The 26,876-nt window shown below is 41.9% G+C and overlaps 1 protein-coding gene across 1 annotated transcript in view; it reads left to right on the top strand.

Annotated features, from left to right (window-relative positions):
* Nucleotides 1-26,876, top strand: part of CLMP (CXADR like membrane protein) — a 316,469-nt gene that overhangs the window by 222,823 nt on the left and 66,770 nt on the right. The window contains exons 2-3 of the mRNA XM_069224427.1: nt 10,349-10,506; nt 24,028-24,229. Of these exons, the coding sequence (XP_069080528.1) occupies nt 10,349-10,506; nt 24,028-24,229 (360 nt within the window). The remainder of the gene's footprint in view (nt 1-10,348; nt 10,507-24,027; nt 24,230-26,876) is intronic.

Genomic DNA, 26,876 nt, shown 5'->3' with positions numbered 1-26,876 from the left:
TACCACCAAGTTGACCTTGGTGGTACCATGTGCAAATTTTAAAAATGCATTAAAAATGCATTTTTAAAATTGACATGTAACGCACACATGCCCTTTTGGCATGTGTGCACCTTACATGTCTTCCAAAATTGTTTTGAGGTGCAGCAGAGGGGGCCTTAGGCCCCCAGCACCCTGGAGTTTGCAATTCCCAAATTGCGAATTCCAGTTAGGAATTCGCATTTTGGGAAATGCAAAAAATTCACAAATATGGGCCGACATGCCCATAGGTGCGAATTGGGGCTGTATTGCAATTTGAGATTCGGTAATAGCATTTGCGATTTTTAAGAAATCGCTATTACTGAATCGCAAATATGATACATAGCATTTTGCGACTCAGAAATAGCGATTTCGTAAAAATCTATTTTTCCGAATCGCAAAAGGCTTTTTTTTATACATCTGGCCCTTAGATTTTTACAATTGCTCCTAAACTTACCTTGCGAAAGTCGATTCTGAGACAGCCATTTTAAAAGTTTGATAGGAAAAGTCGATTACTGTTCAACGTATAAAGCATCCCTCTTCACTAGGCCCACTTTTTTAGGCGCGTGCTTCCCCTTCATGACCAGTCATGCATTATTAAAATATGTCTTTCCAGAACAAAATAAGCACTAAAACCCGAATTCTTCATATATTTTTTTGGATGTTAAAATGCTACACTTCCTTCCTTCGCTGACACATACTACGTCATAGGTACGTCGCTAGCTCAGTGCTCTTAAGCCGTCCCATGTAAGGTGTAGGGAGCTCACCCTGCCCCATACTTTTCCTTTGCAATATTGTTCTTGAGGTATTGCATCTGTAAGGGGGAAAAAACTTCAACTACAAACGCCAAGATATTAACGACAAAATTCAACCATATTATTTACAAGCACCTTAACCTGGGCAGCTTGGCATATGCTTGCCCATTACTTGTCATTCTTGCTCTTTGGACTGTTGACAAGTGCCTGGAATTGGGTTTGCCCCAGCGCCGCTAGCAGTGTTTGCTGGCCAGCCGGGCATTGCACTCCTTGTCGAGAATCTGGTCCACTCCACCGTCCATATGTCCCAAGTCTGGCGTGTCTTACTCATGGGCACTTAAGGCCTGATGTATAAAAGGTTTTTTGCAATTCTCTCTCTACTGGAAACAGTGTTAGTACATGTGGACCTTAGTTCGCATGGTGTATTTGGAGTAAAATGTGCCTGCACACAGACTTAATATTTCTGACCAACAAGTGTTTCATGATCAGACACAGACTGTTTGGATAACATGCGTTCTTTGTTCATTTGGCTCAGCTGTGCAAAGAGCGTGTTTTTTTTCTCCTGTGCAACAAACATACTTTTTAATTTCCCATGAAATCAAAATGGGGGCAACCAAATGCGTTTTGTTATTAGCAATATCTGGGTGGATGCAGGAGTCAGGCTGCCGACTATAAAGTGGCCTCTAGCTGTCCTGTCACATGAACCTTGTTATCTGGTTACACGAGTGCAACTGACCTGGGAGACGGAAACGCTATCGCCTTCTCTTAGCGTCAGCGAGTGAGTCGAGAGACTGTTCGGGATATTTAAGTCGACCTTGCTGTATTTGCTTTCCAGACTTTCTATTATGCTCTCTGGGTAACTCATGCACATATTTAATCGTGTATTTGTAAAAACCACCTTCATCTCTTGTTTTTTTTTTGGTGCTGAATAACAGATGTTTATTGTTACTCAAGTCAATTGTACTCATTCTATTAGCCTTGGAAGCGTGAAATACTGAACTGACACCTCTGAGCGTGAGTGCAGACACAGATTCTTGGAGTGGATGCTTCAAGCTACTGAGCCATTAATCTGGCGTTGTTGATGTTGAATCAGTACTCTGGAATCCTTGTCAGTTACCTATGATCGAAGTTGACCAATTAATTCACCCACATCATGTGTCTCACAGTCATACAACCAAGCGCCGCTCATATCAAGATCATGCTTCCGATGGCTACTCTCGGGATAAGGCCTAGATTCAGAGGGCCTGGAAGGGTATTCGTTATTTAGCGCACCTAATAAAATAAAACACCCAGTGGATTGGAATTTATTAGGTGCAACAAGATACTTGGGTTTTACCTTTACTGCATAAAAATCTGCATGCTCCACTAAATACAGGGGCTTTTTAACCTGTTAAATTCTGGCTGGTCTGATCTGCCTACATCTCAACAGAGTGTAAGGGCTTCATTGCAAAAGGTAATTACTGGGTGCCTTAAAGACATCACAACTCATAATTCTTTACCTTTCACAAGAAGGGTTTGCTCAGGACTCGGACTTTTCCTTGCACAGTCATCATCAAGGCCACAATGCACAACTGGTTAGCCCCACACCTAGCTCTACTAACTGCTCTGTTAATAGGTCCACAGATAGTTATAGTGGACTATTTCTTTGACTTTTACATTTTGCATGGAGTTCGAGATCTGCATCTTAAGGATGTTGAAAGTTGCAAAGATGTTTCTGCACTTTCACAAATGTCTTAGCAAACATTTGCAACTTTACAAAGTTTTTCCTTTGTAACAAACCTTCTTTTGCAAGAATCTAGTTGCATATATCTTTATTCATCAGTACTATACAAAATGCTTCCACAAAGCCGCATTGTGAAAGGAAACAGGTAGCTTGCTTCCCCTGCACAATGCCATTGTGCATATAAAAGTTCTGCAAAAGACAAACTTGCAGAGAAACATTTGCCATACATTTTCCAGAGTGGCTGAGTTAGACCAAAAAACAAAATCTCGCTGTCCTAAGAAAACTGCATAGGTGAAAGTAAGTGGCAACTGTGCGATCTTTGTGATAGGAAAGAGCTGGCAAGTCACAGAATTTGGAGTATAAAACATGAAACGAAACAGTTTGAATATACATGTTAAGTTTATTCCCCATGATGGTAATTTGTTGTCTAATGTTGAAAACACCATGCGCCACAACTGGTTCAAGAACAGCTCATAGGTATCTAGTCCAAATGAACTGTCACGAGCATGGCTTTAACCTGTTGAATTCAATGTGGTTCCAATTCCCAGTATGTCCCTTTAGACATTACTAAACACTGAGATTGAAACAAGAATATTTTCATGAAATTTTACATTTCATTAATGTCATAAGACATCTTTGAAGGGTAGCCTCACCTCATCACACCTTCAAAAACTGCTCCCCAATCTCTGCACTGAGGTACCCAATTCCTAAAATGGGAAATCCCATTTGGCTTTTCCTGGGGCTCTGGGAGCTGTGTAAGCTGTCTTGATCACTAAAGCTAGCGTTACCAGTGTTTTTTTTTTACTTTTGTGCACAATGGGCACTCACACCCTCAGCCCCTGCTGAACTCAACCTCTTTTCTCTCAGCACAGTCAGAGCAAGTGACATTCTCTTTCTCCAGTCATGTGTAAAAGCGGTCGTGAATGACCTTGGCTGCTAGCTGCTCTGGCTTCAGCTGTGTACACATCTGAAGACTAGAAAGGGGCACGAAGTCCCTTTGTGTTATTAGGTGACCAAGAGTGTATTATGATTCTGCTTGGATCTAAAGTGGACCACAGACACCCCAGGGACTATAAATACCTTTCTCTCCCTCTTCCCCAGTCTCAGCAGGTAGCACAGCAGATGATACCCAAGAGGACTTACCTGTAACATTACCTACTCTCAGGTACTCATCACTCAATTCTATTTACACCCTCCATATGTGCAGTGACATTAGCCTTGCCAGGCTTATAGGTCTTAAAACCTGATAACCTCATTTAGCATTTCCAACATAGGTCAAACTGCCACTTGCACTATCGCAACCAAGCACTTCCCTGGATACCAAGGAACATGATGCAAAACAGCGAACTACATGGCCTTGTCAGGGGCATGAAGTGCTACACCAATGTTAAAAAAAGATCAGCTGTGTACCCGATTACCCAGACAGTGCTTTGAGACTTGCAGAGGTTAGGAAAATGCTGTACAAATGCTAATACAGTACAGTACATCAGTGAGTTAGTATTCTTCACCACAGTGAAGGATATAAGGGAGATCCAGCCACATCCTGGATCCGGCAGCGCTTATTGAGCTGGATCCAGAATCCTGGCTAGCCTCAGGGATATATATACTGAATTTGTCCTGGTGTAATGTGCTGAAACCTGAACATGTACAGAGGGGCCCGCCAGACTGTGGGACACATTCGGCAGTGCCCGCATGTTATCTGCTTTCCCTTCAGGGCAGCAACCTACAGGCGGTGAAGGGACTGTCTTAGTTTCACTTCCAACTAGGCCCTAAACAAACGCCTGATTTAAAGGTTAAAGGGGTATCAGGCCTTGTTTTGTTCGAGCATCGTCCTGGCTGGGAGTTATCAAGTGCCTAACACCTAAATGCCAATGCAATGGAAGGAAACAAAGGCCTATAACTTGTAACCAGCTTTGAATTACTTAAGAGAAATTATGATTTGGAGACAGACGTTTGACTTTGTTCAATCCCTGTACATAAGAGATGTGTATGCATAGTAAAAACGTGTGATGCATTTGACTGCATGAGTAACTACACAAATAATTACTTAAATGGCACTCACTAATGTATTTTTGTTGTTTAATTCTCATATAGCGCTACTCATCTTAATGCTGGGTGTCAGAGCACTTTACGTTTCACACATACATTATATAGAGAGATTACAAATCATACAAGTATGCAAATCTATGTAGAATAAATGTTACACAAAACCATGAAGATTATGAGGTATAGCAGTCATGTATCATCCTTACTCGTAGGCATTATATGTAAAGACTGCATGGTTGGGAGAAACACAAAATTAGGATTTAAAACATAATACAATTGTCTGCAGAGGGGTAACAAAGGACCCCCACAACCCCTGCGGTGCGGGTGTCCCTGAGCTCCAGGGGGCCCCCTTGGCACAGTACACTCGCCTGAGAACTTTTGAGTGATTCCGGAGAGGGGGCCCATCCATTTACTGTGCAGGGGGGGGGGGCCTTAAGTTTAGTTACACCACTGGTTGTCTGTACTAATAAAAGTTCATTCCTACCCAAAGGAATACTTTTTAGCAACCTTAGAATAATGACAGATTGAAAAAAAAACAGTGAAGTTCTAAAATCATGCCTTGCAGTTTGCATGCAGCTCTTTGACGCTGGTTCATAGCTCACTGTACTATATAAGAACGATTGCAACTTATGAATAGCAAGTAACGAAAGGTTCTCTGTGTCAGACGCAGTACCCACTTACCTATCTATGTAAAATAGAAATCTGCGTGTTACATAATGTGCTTTGCACCAGGCACATTAACCCTCTATGCTACTCCATTTGTCACAGCTGTGACTAGAGGAAACACATATCACTCCAGTAATTCCATTAACCAACAAAATTATCTTAGCATTATCATTATCTCCTGAAATTTTCTGAGCACACAAAGACCTCTGCAGCAGGTGCCTGAACGCTATAAGGTATTTTAAATTGAAGCATCTTTGTGACCAATTACGTCAGAACAGATTGATTTACTGTCATGTTTCTTCTTCTTGCCAGTTTCTTTGCATCAGTGATTTAAAAAAATAGTCTATAAATTGACTTCCAGACTGCATTGCATGACTATGCTCCTTGACCACCAATGTATGGTTTCAGAGTACAATGTTTTCAGTTCCAGCAATGCTGCACTGTTTGGATATTGAAGGGTTTTTATGATTTACAGAAAATATGAACATAAACTGGTCATTCCTGATTTAGATCCCTACAGATTGTGGGCAGAGGACCTTCAACTACTGCCTGTCAGTTATATGTGCCATGTCCGGTGTCACTGAAATTATGTAGCAATGGAGGACCAATTTATTCAGCATGACTGACTGGATCATGAAGCAATGGAAAGGAAATGATGCAGCACATTCTGCAGTATTATCTTTCTGTTTTATCAATCTAAAAATAATTGATGCAAACAAGAAAAAGTAAACTTATACTCATTGTTAGACCTGACAGCCTTAGAGTGGTCACCCCCAACTTTTTGCCTGCCCCCTCCACTTTTTTTTACACTGTTTTTGCTGGTTTTTGAACTCTGCGCACTTTACAACTGCTAACCAGTGCTATGCTCTCTCCCTTAAAACATGGTAACATTGGTTCATACCCATATGGCATATTTCATCTACTTGTAAGTCCCTAGTAGAGGGCACAACATGGGCCCAGGGCCTTTAGACTGAATTCAACTAGTGGACCTGCAGCAATGATTGTGCCACCCACAGAAGTAGCCCCTTAACCATGTCTCAGAGCTGCCATTGCAAGACCTGTGTGTGCAGTTTCACTACCACTTAGACTTGGCATTTAACGTACTTGCCACACCTTAAATTCCACTTTTTCTACATAAAAGTCACCCCTAAGGTAGACCCTAGGTAACCCATAGGGCAGGGTGCTGTGTGGGTAAAAGGCAGGACATATACCTGTGTGTTTTATATGTCCTGGTAGCGGAAAACTACTAAATTCGTTTTCCACTGCTGTGAGGTCTGCTCCTTTCATAGACTAACATTAGGGCTACTCTCATATACTGTTTGAGTGGTAAATTCTGATTAGAAAGGAGTAAATAGGTCATATTTAGTACAGCCAGAATAGTAATACAAAATCCTGCTTATTGGTGAGGTTGGATTTTATATAACTATTTTAGAAATGCCACATTTACACAGTGAGCATTTCTCTGCACTTAAAATCCATCTGTGTCTTGCAGCCTGTCTCCAATCCTTGTCTGGGCTGGGCTAGTTGACAGCTCCCTTGTGCATTTCACCCAGACAACCACTAACACAGGGTGCTCAGTCACACCTGCATACTGAATGGGTCTTCCTGGGCTGGAAGGGTGGAGGGCCTGACACTTACATTTCAAAGGAAAGTGGCCTGCCCTCACACAATGGACTGCCAAACCCCCTACTGGGACACTGGCAGACAGGGTTGTACTGAAAGGGGACCTTGTGCACTTCAAAACAACGCTTTGAAGTCTCCCCCACTTCAAAGGCACTTTTGGGTATATAAACTGGGTCCCTGACCCCACCAACTCAAACATTTCCTGGGACAGACACTCTGCACCAGATCCTGCAACCTGCCAAGAGGAGCTGCCTGGCTGCCCAAAGGACTCACCTGGACTGCTTTGCTGTGAAGGACTGCTGCCTTGTTGTTGTCCTGCTGCCTTGCTAGCCTCTGGCTCTGCTGAGAAGTGCTCTCCAAGGGCTTGGATTGAGCTTGCCTCCTGTTCCTGAAGTCTCAGGGCTAAAAAGACTTCTTCTCTTCAAAGGAACTCCTTGTGTGGCAAAAATCGACGTACAGCCTGCCAGAATCAATGCACAGCCTGCGTAGCGGTGAAAGAATCACTGCTTCACCGACCTGGAACAACGCAGCCCAGCTCCCTGGGTGGAGATCGACGCATCGCCAGTGTTGCCACCGGAACTTCGATGCACAGCCCACTGGATTGACACAACGCTGAGCCAGAGCGACGCAGCCCGACTTCCTGCGTGAGGAATCGATGCAGTGATTGCCATGTGATAGAAACTCCGACACATCGTCCACCGGATCGACGCAGCACCTGTGAAATTGTCCTGCACTCCCAGCATTCTACGCATCGTCCCTGGGCATCAAAAGGCCCCACATCGCAGTGAGGATCCAAGACTGCGTGCCGGGAATCGATGCAAAGCCCTTGCATCGTGGGAAGAATCAATGCATCGTGTGTGTATGTCCAGAAATCTGACGGACACCTTCCTTTTTCTAGGCATCTCCTCCTATGTGGTCTCCATGCATGTATTTCTTATGCATACCAGTTACTTAGTGCACACAAGAGACATTTGTTGATTTTTCAAAGACTTAAGACTCTTCTAATCATTGCAAAAGTGATATTTCAACTTGTGCTTATCAAATCTTGAATGTTTTGACCTTAATTTACTCAGATAAATATCTTTTTCTAAACCTGTGTGGTGTATTTTTGTGGTGTTTTCACTGTGTTATTGCATGATTTTTTGCACAAATACTTTACACGTTGCCTTCTAAGTTAAGCCTGACTGCTCAGTGCCAAGCTACCAGAGGGTGGGAAAAGGATAACTTGGATTGTGTGTGACTTTCCCAGACTAGGATTGTGGGCCCTACTTGGACAAGGGAGCCAACTAGAGACCCATTTCTAATACTCATTTAAAGATCTTATTGAAAATGTTATTTAATAACAAATAAAGGTTTAGGGTGCCAGTGATCTGGGAAAGACCATTTAATTAGTACTATCCATTCTAACTCCCAGAGAGAAACAGTTTAAATTGAAAGGGTGTGCCAGCAATATTTTAGAATGGGTCTTCGGTATTGTTATGACTGTCTCCATATTCTGAGCCTCTAGTAGCACCTCTTCACATTAAGAAACAAACCCCACAAAACAGTATGTTGTTGTAATGAGCAGTTGCTTAACAAAATGAAACAACAATCTAACTAGATGAGGATTTGTTTTATGCTAGAAACACTAGGTCTTCACCAGTCAATCAAATGGGGACATTAATACTATTTGAGCAAAGGTTTCATCTCATTACTACCTGAATATAGCAAATAAGTAACTAGAAAATGACTAGTTAACTGTTGCAAAGCCCTTCGGGACCCCTTCCCATTTGTGAATGGGTTATCCACTTCTTCAAAGAGTCAGTAAAATGTGAACGTTTTGAACCGCATTTCGGTCACAAAACATTCACACATACTAGTGCGACTGGGTAGTAGGAAGGGACGCCCTAAACGCGTCACTACCTAGTACCGACACGCACACCCTATTCGCGATTCAGTAATAGGCTACCAAACCACAAATAGAGCCTTGGTACATACAAAAATGACTTCCTGTCAGCAAATTGTGTGAGTAATCATTGACATATAGCTGGAGCTATCCCTTGCCTCATTTGCCAAAGCCAAACTTTTTCCCCAAAGTTTGAATATCTCTTGTCCAATCTATATAGGCTTGATCGTCTATTGCAGCACAATTTCCTAGTCCTTCTTTCTGCTGTGGGTGCATCTCATGCCTGAAAATGTTTAACTGTGCCGAAGTCATAAGAAAATATAAAATGCACTCTTTTTGCAAACATCTTTTGTCATAATTCGAAACAAGCTCCATTCCAGGGATTTCACGAAATCCTTGTGCCTAATTTAAGAAGTGGGTGCAAACATTATTTATCAAATTATCAAATTTGTGGCTATTGAGAAAGAATGTGTGTGATGGTGACTATGATCTGACAATGGTATCAGTCATGAAACCTGTCCCATTTAGTTTTGGCAAACTCTATTCAAATTCGCTTTGGGATCAGAAATGTTTGTAAATAAGGACAACTGTATTCCTTACTATTGTAAATGTTGTTGGGGCACGATTCTAATTCTTTAGTTCAATATTATGTACACAACAAGTAAAGTAGTGGCCTATAGACACTAGAAACAACTTTTTTTCGTGTAAAGGTTGTATGTAGAATATTTTTACATCCATAAATCCTTGCTTTTACAACCGTTTTCATGAGGTTAACTATCACTTCTGCCTGTTTAGGTTCTTGTTTTTAAATAGAATTTAAGGAATTCAGACTGGTTTATAAAATTTAAAACTGGCGTGTTCTACATACTCTAGGCTGAGCTTCTCATGGACACCAACTAGGTGAGTTTACTACAGAACTGCCAAAGACCAAAACCCAGTTCATCTTGAGCGATTTAGCGGGCAAATTTCTATTCTGCCTGGAGCTCAGAGCAATCCTTGCTCAGTTCATGTACTCATAAGGCGAGATATCCTTCAAGGCTTATATTTTATCATTTAAAGCTGACACTAACCAAGCGCTTTGCTCTCAGACCGAAAATGAGCTGTTGTGTGTTTAGAACGTTCCACAGATACAAAAAACACAAACATGGTAAAAGAGTTTTACATCATTTAGTCTGCATGTGTAATAGACAATTCGGAGAAATGCTATTTGCACCACATCAAACCTGTCATAAACTGACTTTGCATTATTTTTTTTACTGTGTATACACAATATCTTAAAAAATAATTTTCTCATATTTTCAAATGTGAAATATGGATCTATATTCGAGACAAAAATATTTTTTCACAACAGGGTTTCTTTGATAAAATCTGTATGACACATGAAAGACGATGTATACGCATAAATGTTCACTGATTTCACAATCCATGTTCTGATTTTTGCAATGGTGCAAACAACGTTTTACATTATTTATGGTGTCACGATTTTTCTGCTCTATTTCGCGGTGCAAATGCAGCAAGATGGTGTTCCCTTGTTTTTTTGTTCCAATGGAAAGTTTATGTAATTCGGCTCCTCGTGCCTACAGTCGCTCACTGATGTTCTGAACACTCCTTTAACACACAGCTTTTCTCGTTCAGTTTTCAGTTTTGTCTGGTGTGGCGCAGCCCAGACGGCGATCAAAAAGGTGGCTGAGGAGAATGTGACGCTGCCCTGCCAGCACCGCATGAGCCTGCTGGGACCCCAGAGTCTGGACATCGAGTGGTTGCTGCAGGTGTCGGAGAACAGCCAGAAAGTGGTGAGTTAAGGACGCTGACCACTTTATTTCACTCCGCATTTAAACAAATATGTAGCTGTGTCTCAGCCCAAGTTGTAGCTATGTAGGGAGTCACCTAATTTGCAATGCGTGTTCCTGACCTGTGACCTCTCTTCTGATATGCCCTCAAAATGGCCGCTTTTACACACTCACATACAGGCACGTGCAATGTAGCGCAATATGTTTGCTATAATTCACCATTAACCAATTTGGAAAGTTCATAATTTAAAAATACTGTGCATAGTGAATGCCCACACAACTAACTTGCTTTTGTAATGTGGCGGTGTAAATTGCACGGAGAGTAGGCATGTCCACTTTACATCTTATTAAAGGTTGTTAGACTAGGTAAGGCATCAGCCTTAGGGCACCACGTAGTGCTGGTGGTAAATTAATGCACAAAATCTGACAAATGCCTTTGTGTGTGATAGAGCGTTCCGTACCAACAATTTACCTGTGTTTGGGACGCTCTTGGGTCGATGGATCTTTTGACCAAGTGGGACTCTCCTTACTCGGGAGAAGACCAATCTTGTCAGCTCAATAATCGATAATCAGTAATCAATAACGAACATAAGCAACATCACGAACAACATAACACCTCACAATTAATCCAGACATCATTTCGGCGAAACCGTGACCTTTCGGCCGCGAATAACCACACCAGTTTTATGCAAAGTTAGTCAATTTATTTCTCTATATTAACAAAGCTAGCACAATGTAAATGTGTCTCAACACCAAATGATAAATGTAAATGAACATTAATAGCTGTCCATATCTACGGAAGAGATGTAATCTATGCAGCATTTGAACAATAATGCCTTCTATAATGGCAACGCAAGCTACTAAAACAATAATCTGTAATGAGCTAATTACATACATTGATCAGCATAACAAGGTCTCAAAATTGCATCGTGCGACAATTGAATCCTCACCTAACCTCGAATTAGCATCAGCATGTGGGACTTCATGCAAAACAATTTGGCAACATCAATTTGGAAAACTTCTAACTAGGGCACTAATCAAAATCAGCAGTTGGTTACCTAAAAAAGAAAACACAATGCAATTGTACATTTATATCCTTTCATATTTACCAAATTCAATCAGCATTCAAGGAAGTCTTCGTCTCGCAGGTACCAGATTCGATCGGCATTGGGACGGGGCAAAGGGTAGGGTGGACGGGGCAATTGCCTCATGGCGGCAAGACTAAGGACAAACTACTTCATGCAAGGGACGAATCAAGTTAAAGTCTCTAGGGCAAGAATCTCTTTCTCTCGATTAGAGAAAGCACCAGGGTCTCCGTCAAAAATGGCGTTGATGGCGATAACGGCATCAAGGGCATTAGTGGCATCAATAGCGCAATGGGCTATAATGGCTGCAATGGCTGGCTTTCTCCTCGTGCACCTGATTTTTATAGACAACAGTTCAAATCCAGTAGAGTCTTCCATTGGAGGGTTCATAGGTTAGCTTCAAATTGACCAATCAAAAAACAACAGTTTACAAGCTTTTACTTAAGCATACATTATCCTTGGAGATGGGTACGCAAGTTGCAACATTTTATGCCAATTAACTCACTCTCAGAGCTTCCATTGTCCGCACCTGCAGATTGACCTTGGAGAGAAAAAGAAGATGCCTTGCTGGCATGAAACCTTAAGATAAGCATGTGAACCGAGCCCACTGGAAAAGTACAGCTTCAAGCAAGAATACACGTTTATTCAGCACAGTGGAAAAATACGAGCATCGAAACCGTGAGACCAAGCAACTAGGCCGAAGCCTCTACTAAAGTTATGCTAAGCTAATACATTTTAAACAAGCAAATCATGGCACACGTTTACGATTATGTCGGGTTAGTACATTTCTAATACACCACGTTATATAAAGCACGCTTATAAATGTTGGCAAACTACTCTGAGGGCACATTTTGTCCCCGTACAATCTTTATTAGTTCGGTTAGAGTCACACATGATTATTGCAATACTACGCGCTAATAAATGTAAAACCTTCATTCCCGCGTCACCATGTGTACATGCAGTGCTTTCAGCAGACATATGAATATTTTGTATACATCACTCAAAAGCATTGCACTCTTCCTGTGTAAATTCCACATGACAGAGGGAGCGCTGTGAATAGACATCCGATTAGCTGGCTGCTCCTTCAGGGTTTGGTATCATAGTCTTCATCTGCAGGTTTCTCAGCAGGTGCACACAATGTCTCCAATTCTTTGCTTCACTAGCTCTCAAACACTTCCGACAGGGTGCAGTAAAAGCTGAATAAAATGCCCTCTTTCAACAGGCACACCAAATTATCCTACTGGTACTTAGGCACTGTACCGATAACTCATCCATTTTAACAACTAATAGAAATGACATAGAGGGGTTTAGGGTACCCGAAAATACTTTTTGGGGAATAATCAAGGATCAAGGTAATGCAGGGTTGTAGCACTGTGTTGGATAGAGATTTGGAAGGCCATTTAGACCTCGCTGGGCATCCTGCCAGCCCGCCAGGTCGGCGGAGGCCTTGGTGTCCACTCTCCTTAGCAGCAGTCTGCCCACAGCCCACTATATGTTGAACTACCTCCCAGCCTCCGGAGACATCACTACCTAATATGCATCCACAATGCTTACCGAAGCAACGCAGGCAGAGCAGTTTGTTGACCGGAAGCCATGTTTTTGTCCTTCTTTGCAAAGTCTTTTTTTCAAAAACAAACGTACAAAGTTGTATTTTGTTGCTAAATGTGTATAAAAGGAAATTAACCAACGGTGACTTCTACATCAGATACCGTCACGATGTGTGTCTAAATAAATTAATCGAGATACTCACTAGGAAATAAAACTGTTTCTTAAACTCTCATTTATATTTTCAGAAATACTGAAAAAATTACAATTTGTACAACTTCTGAAAGGCTTTGTTTTACATTTTTTTGTGCACGCAACAACATAAATGCACTATATTCTTTCCAAAAGATCAAATGTAATATCTTCAGTTCAAAGTATAAGCCGATAGACAACACATATTTCACAGAAAGAACAACGTTATCAAGGCTCCCATCCTTATTTCCTTCTCTTTAAAATGCTTAATTTATGGCAATGGTCTTTATTGCGATCCAAAGATTAGTAATTCTTAATCTATTTTTATTTCACTAGTGCTATGCGTTGCTATAGATACATTATTTCGTGTCACTTGTATACATGATCGGTGACTGGTTATCAATTAAACATTATAGACCCATCACATGATATTTCAAAGCTTCTCCAACGGGACTGCGTTGACTGTTGCGTATGCACTCTCTCTTCTAGAGAGAACTGGTAAATAATCAATGCTTATGCTTACAAGTGATCAAAATAAAGGAGCTGGTGTAAGATATAGGAATAAGGACCATGGACATAAATATTCTATTAAATTATGTTTTTTTATGTATTTAAAAAAAGGCTTAGGTCACCAGGAGAATTTAAATGGTACCAGATTATTTACAAATCTCCGCAGGCAAGCAGAGCTATACACAACGCCCCCTCCAGGCTTTGGGATAATTCCGCCTTCTCTGGTTCTGCCAGGACACCTTGCAAGAGGATGCAAGTGACTGGCAGTGACTGACACCATTCCACTTAATTGATTAGTACGGTCATTTGCTTCAATGCACTACGAGCAAGATTGCTCTTCACTAGTAGGCTCTTTCGATGAGTTGCTACTATCCTATCAAGGCATTTTTTAAGACAATTTCATGAGAAAATTCAAATCAATTATATTTTGAAGACAATTTTATGATAAAATTCAAATCAAAAGATGGTATAGAAAAAGGTGTAGTTAAAACGAGAGAAGTTATTCACAAAGGCGTTCAGTTCACTGCTGTGCACAGGGTAATAGACCACACAGGTGAGCACTGTACATGGATGGACCATTCTGCCACTGTGGCATTTTCCTATTGGTCTTCAGGCTAGTAGGCTGGTTTCAGGGGCGGGTGGGATGCTATGACCCATGGCATCATTATAGATACAGTCTCTGCAGTGTGTGGCTGCTTTGAATATTTTTTGCTAGGGCTGACTTGGATGTTCAGTCCAACCCTGACAGTGCATAGTTGCATCAAGAAGATAAAATTAACGGAGGAGTGGGAGAAACCAAGCACCCTGTCCCTGTGAGAGATGTTAAAAGAGGGCAGGGGCATAGCTTCAAGGCAGGGTGTGGGGTGTTACACGACCCAATAAATGTATTTTGTGATAAATAGTTGGGTGCAGGTGCTTTCATTCGGGTATGGTGAGGTATGTGTCAGATTTCACCAGGAAGTTTTACACACACACAGACAAAAATGCACACACACCCTCTCCCTCTCTCTGTTTCAAAAGTCCTCAAAAAGTTGGTTATTTCATAAAATAATGCACTTTCTCTCACTTAGTACACCTACCAACCTGCATTCCTTTCTCTTTCTACTGCCTCTTAAGCCACTCCTGTTCACCTTGCTTGTGGCATCGTGTATTTTAACATCCTGTGCCATTGTGATTGTTGGGAAATCTGAAGATAACACCCACCTCCCAATCATACTGACCAAGCTAAGCGTGTGAAAGAGGGAAGAGATGATGCCCTACAGAGGGGCAGGAAATCATAACCTGAGAAAATCCCAGCAGAAATCCATCAAGGCCCTGTCCCCTAACATGTGTAGTGAAAGAGCGTAGAAAGTGGTCTGTCTGACTGTTAGAACAAAAGATAGGGCCACTGGACAATCACAAAGGGGGTTGCAAATATGGATGCTGAGAGTCCCATAATCCATGGCTAAAGGTGAGGTGGTTAAAAGATGAAGTAAACTACTGGTAACATGGCTAAGACAACATCAAAAGAAGCAGGCTATTTTGTTAATGCTAGTTACCTACTTTCTGATCCCATTAAGTGGCAGCGACCAGCTATGGAACACATTGGTGAAGATTCACTGGAGAAAGGTATACACTACTTTCAGTGATGCAGAAGAAAGTTGTACAATGTGAGAAGCTGTGGATTCTTTTTGTTTTAGAATTCTGCCTTGACAGGTTAATGGAGAAGAAAGTGGTACTGTTCTTGAGGAAGGAATTGCATAATTTGGTGGCTCCTGGCTACTTCCCCATACAACCACTAGAATGTAGGTTTAGTACTGAGACAAGTCCTGTTTTTAAGACATGAAGAAACTACAAAGCCCTGGCTGGATCAAGTGAAAATGAGTAAAAGCCACAAGCGGCATTGTATGTTTAGGTGTACTCTGTAGAAACGTGTGCGGTCAAGAACTTTTCGAAAGTCATCCTGAGTTGGGGTTGACAGTTTTCCTTTGACACATGGTGAAAAAGGATTTATGGAACAGAGTGCCAATCTCACTATTGAGATGATGAGTGTGAGGAAACTTGATTTCTGAGTTATGTAATTGCACTCCAATGACTATCCCGGGTACAGCAGGCTCATGGGCAACTTTGAGCATCAGGTCCTGGTTCCTGGTGCTGCACGCAGTGAGGAACTGTGATTAGAAGATCTAGGCTACCACCTCTTCCAGCAGGCCTCTTCACCTGTTGAGACTCGGTGCTGCAAACAGGAAGTCAGTCAACTGACCCTTTGAGTCTCTTGCTTCAGATGGGGTCAGGACTTGACTTTTCCATGATCAGGACACAGCAGGCACAGCCCCTTCTCCTTTGCTAGCTACCAGGTTCAGCAGGTGCAGTCCACGTCCATGCAACCTCTCTTCACCGGATCCTAGGTGCAGTAGGGCAGTTCTTCTTCAGACCTGTCCAGTCCATCAAGATCTGAGTTCTGCGTGCCAGGGATGCTCTTTTTATGTCCATATGTGTATGGAAATGGAGTGTATTGTATGGTGTGGTTGTGCGACCTCATATTGTAATACACTTATCAACCCATTTAGAATCTTTTGGTTTTATTTGTCAATCCTTCAGCTCCACCCTGAGTAGCTGTGGCTCTAAGCAGCAAGGGTTACACAAAGGAACAAGCATAAAGCATTTCAACAGCTCCAAAACAATTAAAGATGAACTCAGCAAGACGTGAAATAAATCCAGCACCAATTTATAAAAGTAGACTGTGCTCTTATGTATTTTTAGACACCACATCAAAAATGATACACTGGAGGGTTGTGAAGATATAGAATTTACAGCGTATAGAAAATCAAAGCATTTCACTCAACCACAAACAAGCCTTGGCAAATTCAACAAACTTGACACAGAAACTTTTTCAATAAAAAGTTTGGACTAGTTGTAATATGGTTACTTAGAATCACATTAAGCAACAAATCCAACAGGACACCATTTAGAGGGACAAGAAGATCCTCACAAACAGTAATCTCAGCAGGTGAACCAGGATTCAGTCAGTTCCAGGCACTTTTATGTTTTGCATGGAAGTGGTCCTAATACAAACGATGAAGTGTGCTGAAAATGCTCCAAGGAGCTGTGGTCAGAGATGGGGATTTTGCTATGACTACTCCTCGGTCCACGAAGGGGCTGAAGTGATCCTGGTCACAGTGTCAATAAACATTGAATTCCTCTTGGTGCTGGCAGAAGTCCAGTCGCCTCTAAACTATCCCTCGCCCATTATTGCGGTCATAGGCCAATCCTTCCTGGGTTGATAACTTGTCTTCTGGAGGTCCCAATGGATCTCAGACGACACTCCCAGGCTCAGCGAATCAGGTGCACCTTTATGTGTCAGGTCCTGGTCCCAGGTGCTGCACAGCAGCAGTTGGCAGCAAGATTAAGATTCTGGGCTACCAGCTTGCACCAGCAGACTTTTCCAGCTGTCCCTGTGCAGAGAAGAGGAGGCCAGTCAGCTATCCTTTGGAGTCTTTTCCATCAGCTTGGCTCATGAGTCTGTTTCACCCCGAGCAGAGCATAGCAGGCACAGTCCTCCTCTTTTACTAGCCAACAGGTGCAGTAGGGGCAGTCCACGACAGGGCACCCTCTCTTTGCAATTGACATGGTGCAGCAGGGCAGTCCTTCTGTGTTCTTTCTTCCAGTTCAGTCAGGATCTGATTCCAGGGTGCAATGGGTGCCTTACTTATGCTCAGAAACTGCCATCAGGGCACTATGGGGGTCATTACAACATTGGCAGTCTTCCGCACCGCGTATTATGACCGCTGGCAGCCTTCCGACGTTTTCCGTACGGAAAGCTGCCAGCAGCCATACTGGCGGTAAAGTGGAGGCTGCTCAACCTCCACCGCCACGCCAACACAACACCGCCCACAGAATCACATCCCATGATTCGGTGTAGCGGTGTTCTGGTGGCGTGTTCTGGTGGCGGTGATGTCCCCATGGATCCGGTCCACTCCCGGAGGACCAACGCACAAGGTAAGTTGATCGTCCGCTAGGGGAGGGGGTGGGGGGGTGATGTGTGTTGTGAGCGTGCATGGGGGTGTGCGTGTGTAGAGGGGGTGTGTGAGTGCGTGTATGCGTGCGGGGGGTGCTGTGTGTATGGGATATGTGTGCGGGTCGGTCGGTGTGCATGTCTGAATGTATGTGTGCGGGTATGTGTTCTCGTGGTGTATGTGTGTGTGTAGGGGTGCATGTATGTGCATGTTGGGGGTGTGTGCGTGTAGGGGTGCGTGTATGTGCATGTTGGGGTGGGGGTTGGGAGGGGGTGTTTACCCCCTTTGGGGGGTATCAGGGGGGTGGGGGGTGGAGGGGGAGGACTCGTGGTGGGTAGTGGGGGGTGGGGGAGACACCTATCAGTGCCAGGGAAGGAATTCCCTGGCACCGATAGTGCCTACCGCCATGGTTCTCATGGCGGTTCCCAACCGCCAGAAACCATGGCGGTATGCAGGGTCCTGATACCGTTGGCGGTCTAGTGATGACCGCCGGGCCGGAGACCGCAACCTCCAGCCCAGCGGTCATTACCGCCATGGCGGTCGGAATGGTGAAGTGGTGGTCGACCGCCACGGTCCAAATTCAATTTTTTTGACCGCCGGGCTGTTTGTGGTCTTACCGCCGCTTCTCCGCCGACCGCCAGGGTTGTAATGACCCCCTATGTGGTTGTTAGCCAAAGGGCTACCATGTTCTCTCTCCTCTGATGAGCACTTCCTACGAAGTGTGGCACCTGGGCATCCCAGGATGCACCATTCTTCCCACTTCCAATATGGCAAGACTCCTCTCTCGGTGTGCGGAGCTCCTAGCCCAACCCAGATGTGTGGCTATCAAGGGGGCTACCTGCTCCTTTAAAACTGGTTTGGCAACTGGTTTCCCCTCTCATGTCCCTAGTGCCAGCCTGTCTGTCTAAACAATGGAGCAGCCTCTCTCCCAAGTGTTTCTCATTTGCCCTTCAAATGCAGCTTCTCCTTGGAAGAACGGCTTTTGGGATAACATCTGTGCGACTTCCTGCCAGGGAGAGGTAACACTTTTACCGTCCCCTACACTGGGTTCTATTGTGTCCTTTCCTGGGAGTCGTTCACACGTTTCCCCAGGAGGACAGAAGGCTATCTGTGAGGACAGTTGTTGTGTACATCCATAAACAGTCACTGGATACCTTGGGCAACTAAATTGGTAACTCCTAAAGTTGCACTTTGCCCACAAGTGACATTAAATTTTATTTAACCATTAAATTGGATTCAAAGTACTGACTCTTTTGATATCTTACAGTACTAACTTTACTAGTCCCGGTCAGAAGTGAGCAGGACTGAGGTGTCAGCCTGTATCACTGCACTTGTCAATGGGGCTAATATACTTTTCCGCAGTATACACAACTATTTAGGATTTTTACTGCTAGGAAATGTAAAAGAACATGCTCCACCTTTTAATATACAGCACCCTGCCCTGGAGCTTGATGGGCCTATCCTGGGGTGAACTATGTATATTAAAAAGGAAGGACTGGGCTTTGCCATGATCTTAAATAGCAGTCGAGTTAGCAGTTTAAAACTGTTCTACCAGTCTGCAGTGGCAGGCGGGGAGACATGTTTTACCTTGTTGTATTCATGGTGACCCCACTAATTCCAAAGTCCATGAGAGACACGTCAACTTACAGATATTAAGTACCTCTAGTGCCATACACTATGGACTTACAAGTAAGATGAGCTATGCCATTAAAACAGACACCATTTTAAAGGGCCAGAGCACATGTACTAAGTCCAGATTAGCAGGGCTCATGGCATTTCAGAGCCATTAAACCAGTGCCTGGTAGCCAAAGTGGGGGGTGAAACCTGCAAAAAGCCTGTTTAATCATAATGAGTGTCATGCTGCTAGATGTTTTTTAGAAGACTGTAATACTGACATTTATTGTAGCTTTGACTTAGTTATTAAGCCGCAGTAGTGATATGACATAGCTTTGCTAGTCATTGCTGGGCTATAGACTGTTGTCTGGATCATGAAAGGTTTCAGAAAATCCTTTAAACCTACACACCCATGTTGAGGTTACGCAGCTTGAGGATGTACAGCTTGGTTGCACCCTCATTTTCAAAAGAGATTCTGGCTGTGATTATAAAAGAAAGAAAAAACAAATATTGTTCGGTGAGATACTCTAGTCACTGCCAGCTTCTGGTAATAACTCTGTATTCCATTTCATTGTTGTTTTACTGACTGTGCCACTACAGACAGGAGTGAGCCACATGGAAGTAAGACTTGGCGTTGCTCCAAAAGCAACAGCCTAGCCAAAACTGCTAGATCAGGCTTTCGCTAAGCAACAACATAAACAACTCCAGAGTTTTTTTCAGCCTCATCGATAAGGTCCATCTTGAGTTCTAAAGCACACATAGATATAGGACCTACACCTAGGCATTGTTATCATGCTTACGGCTTCTCACTAAGAAAAGCAAAAAAAGTACAGGGTGAAATGTTTGCATGAATCGCAGCTGCGGGTAATTACTGTGAGCCACATTCCAGCCTGTCATTATTTTGCTCACTGTACCTTTACAAATAGGGTCCAACCATATGCAAATCAACCTTGGACCTGCTCCAGGTGGAGCAGTGCAGCCTGAACCGCCAGACAATGTCCCTAAGATAGAGACCACAAGTAACTCAGTCCGGTTTCAAAGTTTTTTGCCTCCACGAAAAAGTACTTTATGTTTTAAATCAAGCTAAAACAATACCAGCCTTTTTTAATAGATACTGATATTTCCCTAAGGTTTTGGGGTATGAATGAAATATTGATAGTTGCAAAGTATTGTGCCTAAAGACCCAAATATATATTTGAGTCTTTTAGGTTGGTATTGAACAACTTGGAAAAGTAGGTATTTCATTTTTAAATTCCATTAATGGTTTTGTGAATTTTAATCTAGAGGCTATACATCAGAAGACTGTTTTTTAATTAAGAAATAGCTTACGTTGTTTCTATTTTGATGAGCCATATAGTAGATACAGTTAGAGTGATTTTACTACCCCTTATTAATGCTTACTAACCTAGACTCCCAGAATATTTATTTTAGAAAAATAGAGTGCTTGCGATCTAGGGGCCTGATTTAAAGTGTGGCAGATGTTTTTCCGGTGGAGAGCATTTCCATCATGTTTTTGACAGACTAACCTGTCCGCAAAACTCTAAATCAGGCCTAAAGTTCTTATGGAACAAGAAAGATGTATTTCCAGAATTTTGCACACATCATTCATTTTTTTAGATAAACTTGGATTCATTTGGCAAATGACTTCTTTCCAATCAAACCTATTGGATGGATCTTGAAAAAAAGCACACTTATCCTTTCAGTTACTTACATTTTCAAGCATCTCAGAAACTAAATTGTGTGCTAACCACTGTTTAGTAGGAATACTTGTTTCTTGTTAAGATAAAACTTAATGCATGTATTTTCTTTGTCACACAATTTGTGACTTGTACATTATGTTATGATAAAAGGATTATGATTCATAATAGACTAATTGATGCAAATGGATGAGTAGGTGTATTTTTCTGGGATTTAAAGATGAGGCAATTTATTAAGTAAAATAGAAATATAAAATCCTTGATTCCTAATCGGTCACTATGGCAATCTAACTTTCAATGTTGTACTTGTTTAGTTACAGGTGCCAATTTAAAAATACCTTTTGATGTGGATGGTAAAATCTCAAACAACACACTGTTATGCCAACAGCTTCTATGATTTACATATCCTTAGGACTGCAGTGTTAGAAAAAGGCTCAAATGTAATTTGTCAGTCAAAAACAGCACATGATAGGCTCTAAAATTCAGTCAACATCTCCTGATGATAACACCACGCAGACCTTCTTCTTTAATACAACAAATACCTTCCAGTTCCTATTGCTTTATTTAAGAATATACTACTATCCAATAATAATTGTTGGTCTTGCTTTTTGAAGGCTGGTACTTTGTTGTATGCTGCTTTAGTGTGCTCATGTTCTTATTTTTGAATAAGGGTTTTGTCCAAGCCTAATCATCTTCTTAATGATGTGTTTCCATTATCCTTACATAATATATTTCTCTGACGTTTGTTAAATATTCTATCTGATTCATACATGAAGGACAAACTTGATGTTTGAATAGCTATTTGCTTTACAACTGATCGTGCCTAAGGAGGAACAACATCAGTTCAGCTGGCTATGAGTCAAGGCAAGCTCTGCTTACTTTTGACATTCCTGTTGTCTAAACTAGCATGTACTTTGTGTGCTTAGAAAAACTTTACCTCTAGTTGATGAGGTTATTTTACCACCTTTGCTTGAGGAAGTTCTAAAACCATTATGAACAATCAACGCATTTGTTAATTATTACTCATATTTTGTTATTTACTAGCTATATATTTGCAATCAACAGAGTTATAACCCTATAAGCAAATAATAAAGGGTACTTATATTTCTTAAATTCAACTAAGATGATAACAATTGGCAACGAAAGGGGCTATACCTTGTACACTCTGTATTGTACTGTATTGCAACATTTATATAGCACTTACTACCCCTATGTGGAGCGTTGATGCATTTGACTAGATAGGGATCATGATACACTCTATATGGTGGTAGGATGTTGTCTTTGTGGATGTTGTCTATGTGGGAAGTGTTTCCATGGCATGCATGATTGCCACCGAGTTGCGGTTATCGCCTTATGGGACACCTTTCTCAGCAGTGTGATGGATGTAGAAGAATGAGAGATACGCACACAGTTTATGGCTTCACTACACTGCCAGCTTTAGGCAGCTCTGGTCCTTTATGGTATTATTTCCTGTATCAGAGTGGATCAGGTCACCATTCTTGTTATTTTTCCTAAAGTTGCAATGGAAAATTAGAGATACGTTTTAGCATATATGAAAAAAGCTATTTTCGAAAATAAAATTTAGTGTAAAGAAAGGCAAGCGAAGCACACCACCCTCATGAAATTACATTTGCCCTCATTTTCTTTCGATCTGGAAATGTAATTGCCCTTAAGAATGGTTCATCCGAAATTCACATCAATTCAAGAGTTTGAGTCTGCACTCATACAAATCCTTCACAAAACTCTGAACTGTTTTACTATCTTACTATTGTTCTATTATCTCATTTTATTATCTTCCTCTTAGAACAAATGTAAGCACCCTACAACCTCTTCTTTGATAGATATTAATATACTGTCATATTCAAGAGGCAGGGTACGACTGACCTATAGGACAATCAGGTGATGCCCGGAGGGCTGGTCTGACAGATTAGAGTATGGGCTGTTTTTTTTGTAGTTTGTGGGTCTGATTTATGGCCAGATAAGCCAGTTTTACTGTTCATTTCTCTGATATTGTCTGCACCAACCACACATGCATGCAGTCTTCCATACCTTGCAAAACACTTACAGTGTCTATACAGGTTCTTAACTGGCCTGATTTGCAAATGCGGGCCCCTTTTTTGATAGTTCATTCACTAATGGGGCCACTTTTATTTTGGGGCTGGGCTATATTTTGGCCCAGTCCGACCTGTCAAGAAGCAAATTTAACATCCTTGACTTAAAGTGTTTCTGAATACTCGCAGAAGGTGAATGTAAGTGTTGGATTCCCAATCACTGCAAACCCGCCATAATAACTGAGCTGTTTGAAACACTTTTCCCCCATCCATTACCCTGTTTAAAATACTATTTTCAAAGGATATCCTTGACAAACACATTCAATAAATACGTAATTGAACAATGATTAATGGACCATATGGTGCAGAAAGTCATGGCATCAAACCGACCCCTTGCACCACATAGCCAACACCACATTTTAGCCTATTGTGGTTTATTTGTCATTGCTACGACTTGATGTACTAGCTCACAAATATGGGATTAGAAAAATGGTCAGAACGTGTGGGCTCCAGTCAGTGGAGTAGCAGAACAAACTAACAGATATATATTTTAAATTATATTTAAAAAAAGAATCATCAAACTGCTCTCTATATATTTATTCAAACAAAGCACGGTGATAGTCTTTGGTGAATTTGTGCTTTGGTTGTACAAGGATGCATGTGATATTTGATCAGCCCATTCACTGGCGTATTTCTGTGCAGACATGGTGGGCATGTATATGGCACTGTATACTTTGTATACATTGATAGGACATGACATGATTAGTAATTGTAAACTGGTGATGTTTCACGTGTTCTGGTTTTGGAACTAATGGCAGATCCGTCTACCTCGCAGGTGATAACATATAGCGGAGGGACAATATACGACAACTTTATCGAGAACATGAGAGGGCGCATCTCCTTTGCCTCCAACTACTTGGCTGGTGACGCATCTTTGCAAATCCACTCACTGCAGCCAGGCGACGCTGGGCAATACATCTGCAAAGTGAAGAATGCAGGCCAGTATGAGTGGAGCTACATTACCTTGCAGGTGCTCGGTAAGTTGGTATCCAGCACTTGTTTAAAGGGTGGAAAGAAAAGGGTATCGGTTCATCATACCAACTGTTTTACCAGAATGGGATTGGTCCATACAAACATTCTAAACGTACTTTTACTGGTTTGTTCATAAGTTTGGAGTAAGTTTATGATTTTCAGGAAATCAACAACAATTAGGGGAGCACTCCTAGAAAACTATGACGATTGCAGCATTACTCACAAACATTCCAAGTATTTACATATGCACCAATGAACACGGTGTAGGCAAGTGCGTTTTAATTTACTATTTTTATTTCTTTCTACAGTGGGAAAATATCATCCCCGTTCAATAAACGCCCTCCAATGTGTGGGGTGCGCCATCCTCACTCCCATTGTGGATTCAGATTTACGTCTTCTCCTGACAGCAGTAAATAGCTGAATGTATCCACGCTGGGGTTGTGTATTTCAAGAGTTTGGGCGTACCCACAAACTCGCCAGTTTGGGAATGTTCACCAACTTTACACGCCACACACACTCAAAAACGCCCACCTCCTGCCCCAAGTAGCTGATTTGCCAGACATTTAACATTACATCAACATGCTTTAATATTAGGTGCATGTGAGTAAATCCCAGTAAATTTGCATTTTGTAAATACACCTACTTATGTAAATGGCAGCCTGAGTCTAGCCCACAGAGGTTTGCGTTTACAGGTAAATTAGGTTTTGGAGCTAACATCAGAAGATAGTCAGAATGTGCCATCGACAACAACAAAGTGAAGAAAGGAATGCTTGAATTCATTTCAGCCACTGGCTTTTTCTTGGGGTTCGTTAAAGTCCATAATTTTTCACCCTCTATGCAATTCTAGAGAGAGACCAGAAATATGTGACTCAGACTTGGTTTCCAATGAACAAAATACCACGAATGGTCAGGTTACTGCTAGATAGGAGCACATGCAACCCCAGATTGGGTTCGCCCTATTTAAACTTTGTCCTTAAGGTATAGCCTGAATCCTATGTATGGTACAATTAATACAGGACATACTTCTGTGCATACCCATCTGCAGCAAACAACAAAGAATGCTTGAAATAACCTCAGGCACAAGTGATCGCTCAGGCCACATTCCAGCCCATCAGAGATCAGCCACATACAACTAAGATATGGAGTGGGATCAAGACAGATTTGCATATGGTTGGTCTCTCTTACAGTGGCATTGTGGGTAAAAAATGATGAACAGGCATGTGGGCTCAGAGACTGTGAGTGGCTGAGATTCATTCAAGCATTCCTTCCATCTTTTTGTTGTTTACTTTAGAATTTTATAGGGGCACGAGCACCATGAAATACGTTTATCAGTTGCAGTCAAAACTAGCAACAAGTATTAGCTCTTAGTGTCTATTATATCTGTGCTCCTCCCCGTTCTTTGCATTTAATGCAATTAATGTTGTAATTACAACCTTTCCAAAGTTCTAGTGTTAGTAGCTACACAAAGGCAATTTTCATAAATATAAAATAGATAACCAAGGATGCCAATCTAATAATAGAACAATGACTACAACTCCCATAAAGCAGTAGTTAGCACCTAACTATCCCCAGGTGTGCCTACTAAAAGACTAATTCATCGTCCGTTTGGTCTATCCAAAAACATCTCAGCCTCATCCCTGCTGCTACATGTGCGGTATTGTCAGACACATGGCTCACAACATCAGGGAGATCTATAGGAGTCATGTGAGAGCCTCCGTTGCTGGCATCAGGGTGAATGTACCCTAACTCGACATAAATGATTTCATTAACTTCAAAGGTATCAGCTGGATCAGTAAGCTCTAAGTAGAATTGGTAAGTATTTGACAAAAGTTTCACTCTCTCTTCTAGAATCCAAGGAAGGGCTTCTATAAAAAGAAGACACTCCAGACCCCCTAGCAGGATCCCACTAGACATCAGGGACATGTCATATGGTGCAACCCTTCAACATGCACCCAAATATCCATGATCCAATGCGTAAAGAAAACAAGCATCAGCAAAGCCAATTGTTCTGGCATTGGCTGCCAGCCTTTTGGCAATTCTTTTGTTCATTGTTTCCTGAAATGTTTTTTTTTTGTTCTCAGAAAGGTACACATTACCATTTCACACCCAGCACTGAAGGGAACTTCCTTGTGTGACAATGTGCTCCTTCTGAAAGGGCAACATGCTATAACTCATAGTGAAGTCAATCTGTAGCTTAAGTGGGCTAACATTGGTCCTTGATGCATGCTGGAGTAGGTGGAAGAAACATCTGAATGACAAAGTCACAGACAAACGGATGAAGTCTGTCTGAAAGCCCCTGTAAGTAACTATGTTATACATACTTTTTGGAAATTCAAAAGGTCTTGGCTAACAAAGACCTAAAAAAACTATTAGTCCGACACTGGCTGCTAGCCTCGTCTTTGAGAAAGAATGCAAGAAAGAAGGGTAAAAAAAAGGATGTAAGGAAAAGAAGAAGGAAGACAGGCAAAAAAGAAAGGAAGACAGACAAAGAGGAAGAAAGAAGGGCAAAAAAGAAGGAAGGAAGGCAAAATGGAAGGAAGAAGGACAATAAAAAGGAAAGAATGCAAGAGAGAAACAAACAAGAAAACAATGAACAAAAGATGGCAAAACAGAAAGGAATAAGGAAAGTAAAAAGGAAAGAAGAAAAACAGA

The sequence above is a fragment of the Pleurodeles waltl genome, chromosome 3_1 (genome assembly GCF_031143425.1).
Source record: "Pleurodeles waltl isolate 20211129_DDA chromosome 3_1, aPleWal1.hap1.20221129, whole genome shotgun sequence".
NCBI classification, from domain to species: Eukaryota; Metazoa; Chordata; class Amphibia; order Caudata; family Salamandridae; genus Pleurodeles; species Pleurodeles waltl.
The sequence above is the reverse complement of the archived record's forward strand: the minus strand, read 5'-3'. Positions and strand labels throughout refer to the sequence as shown.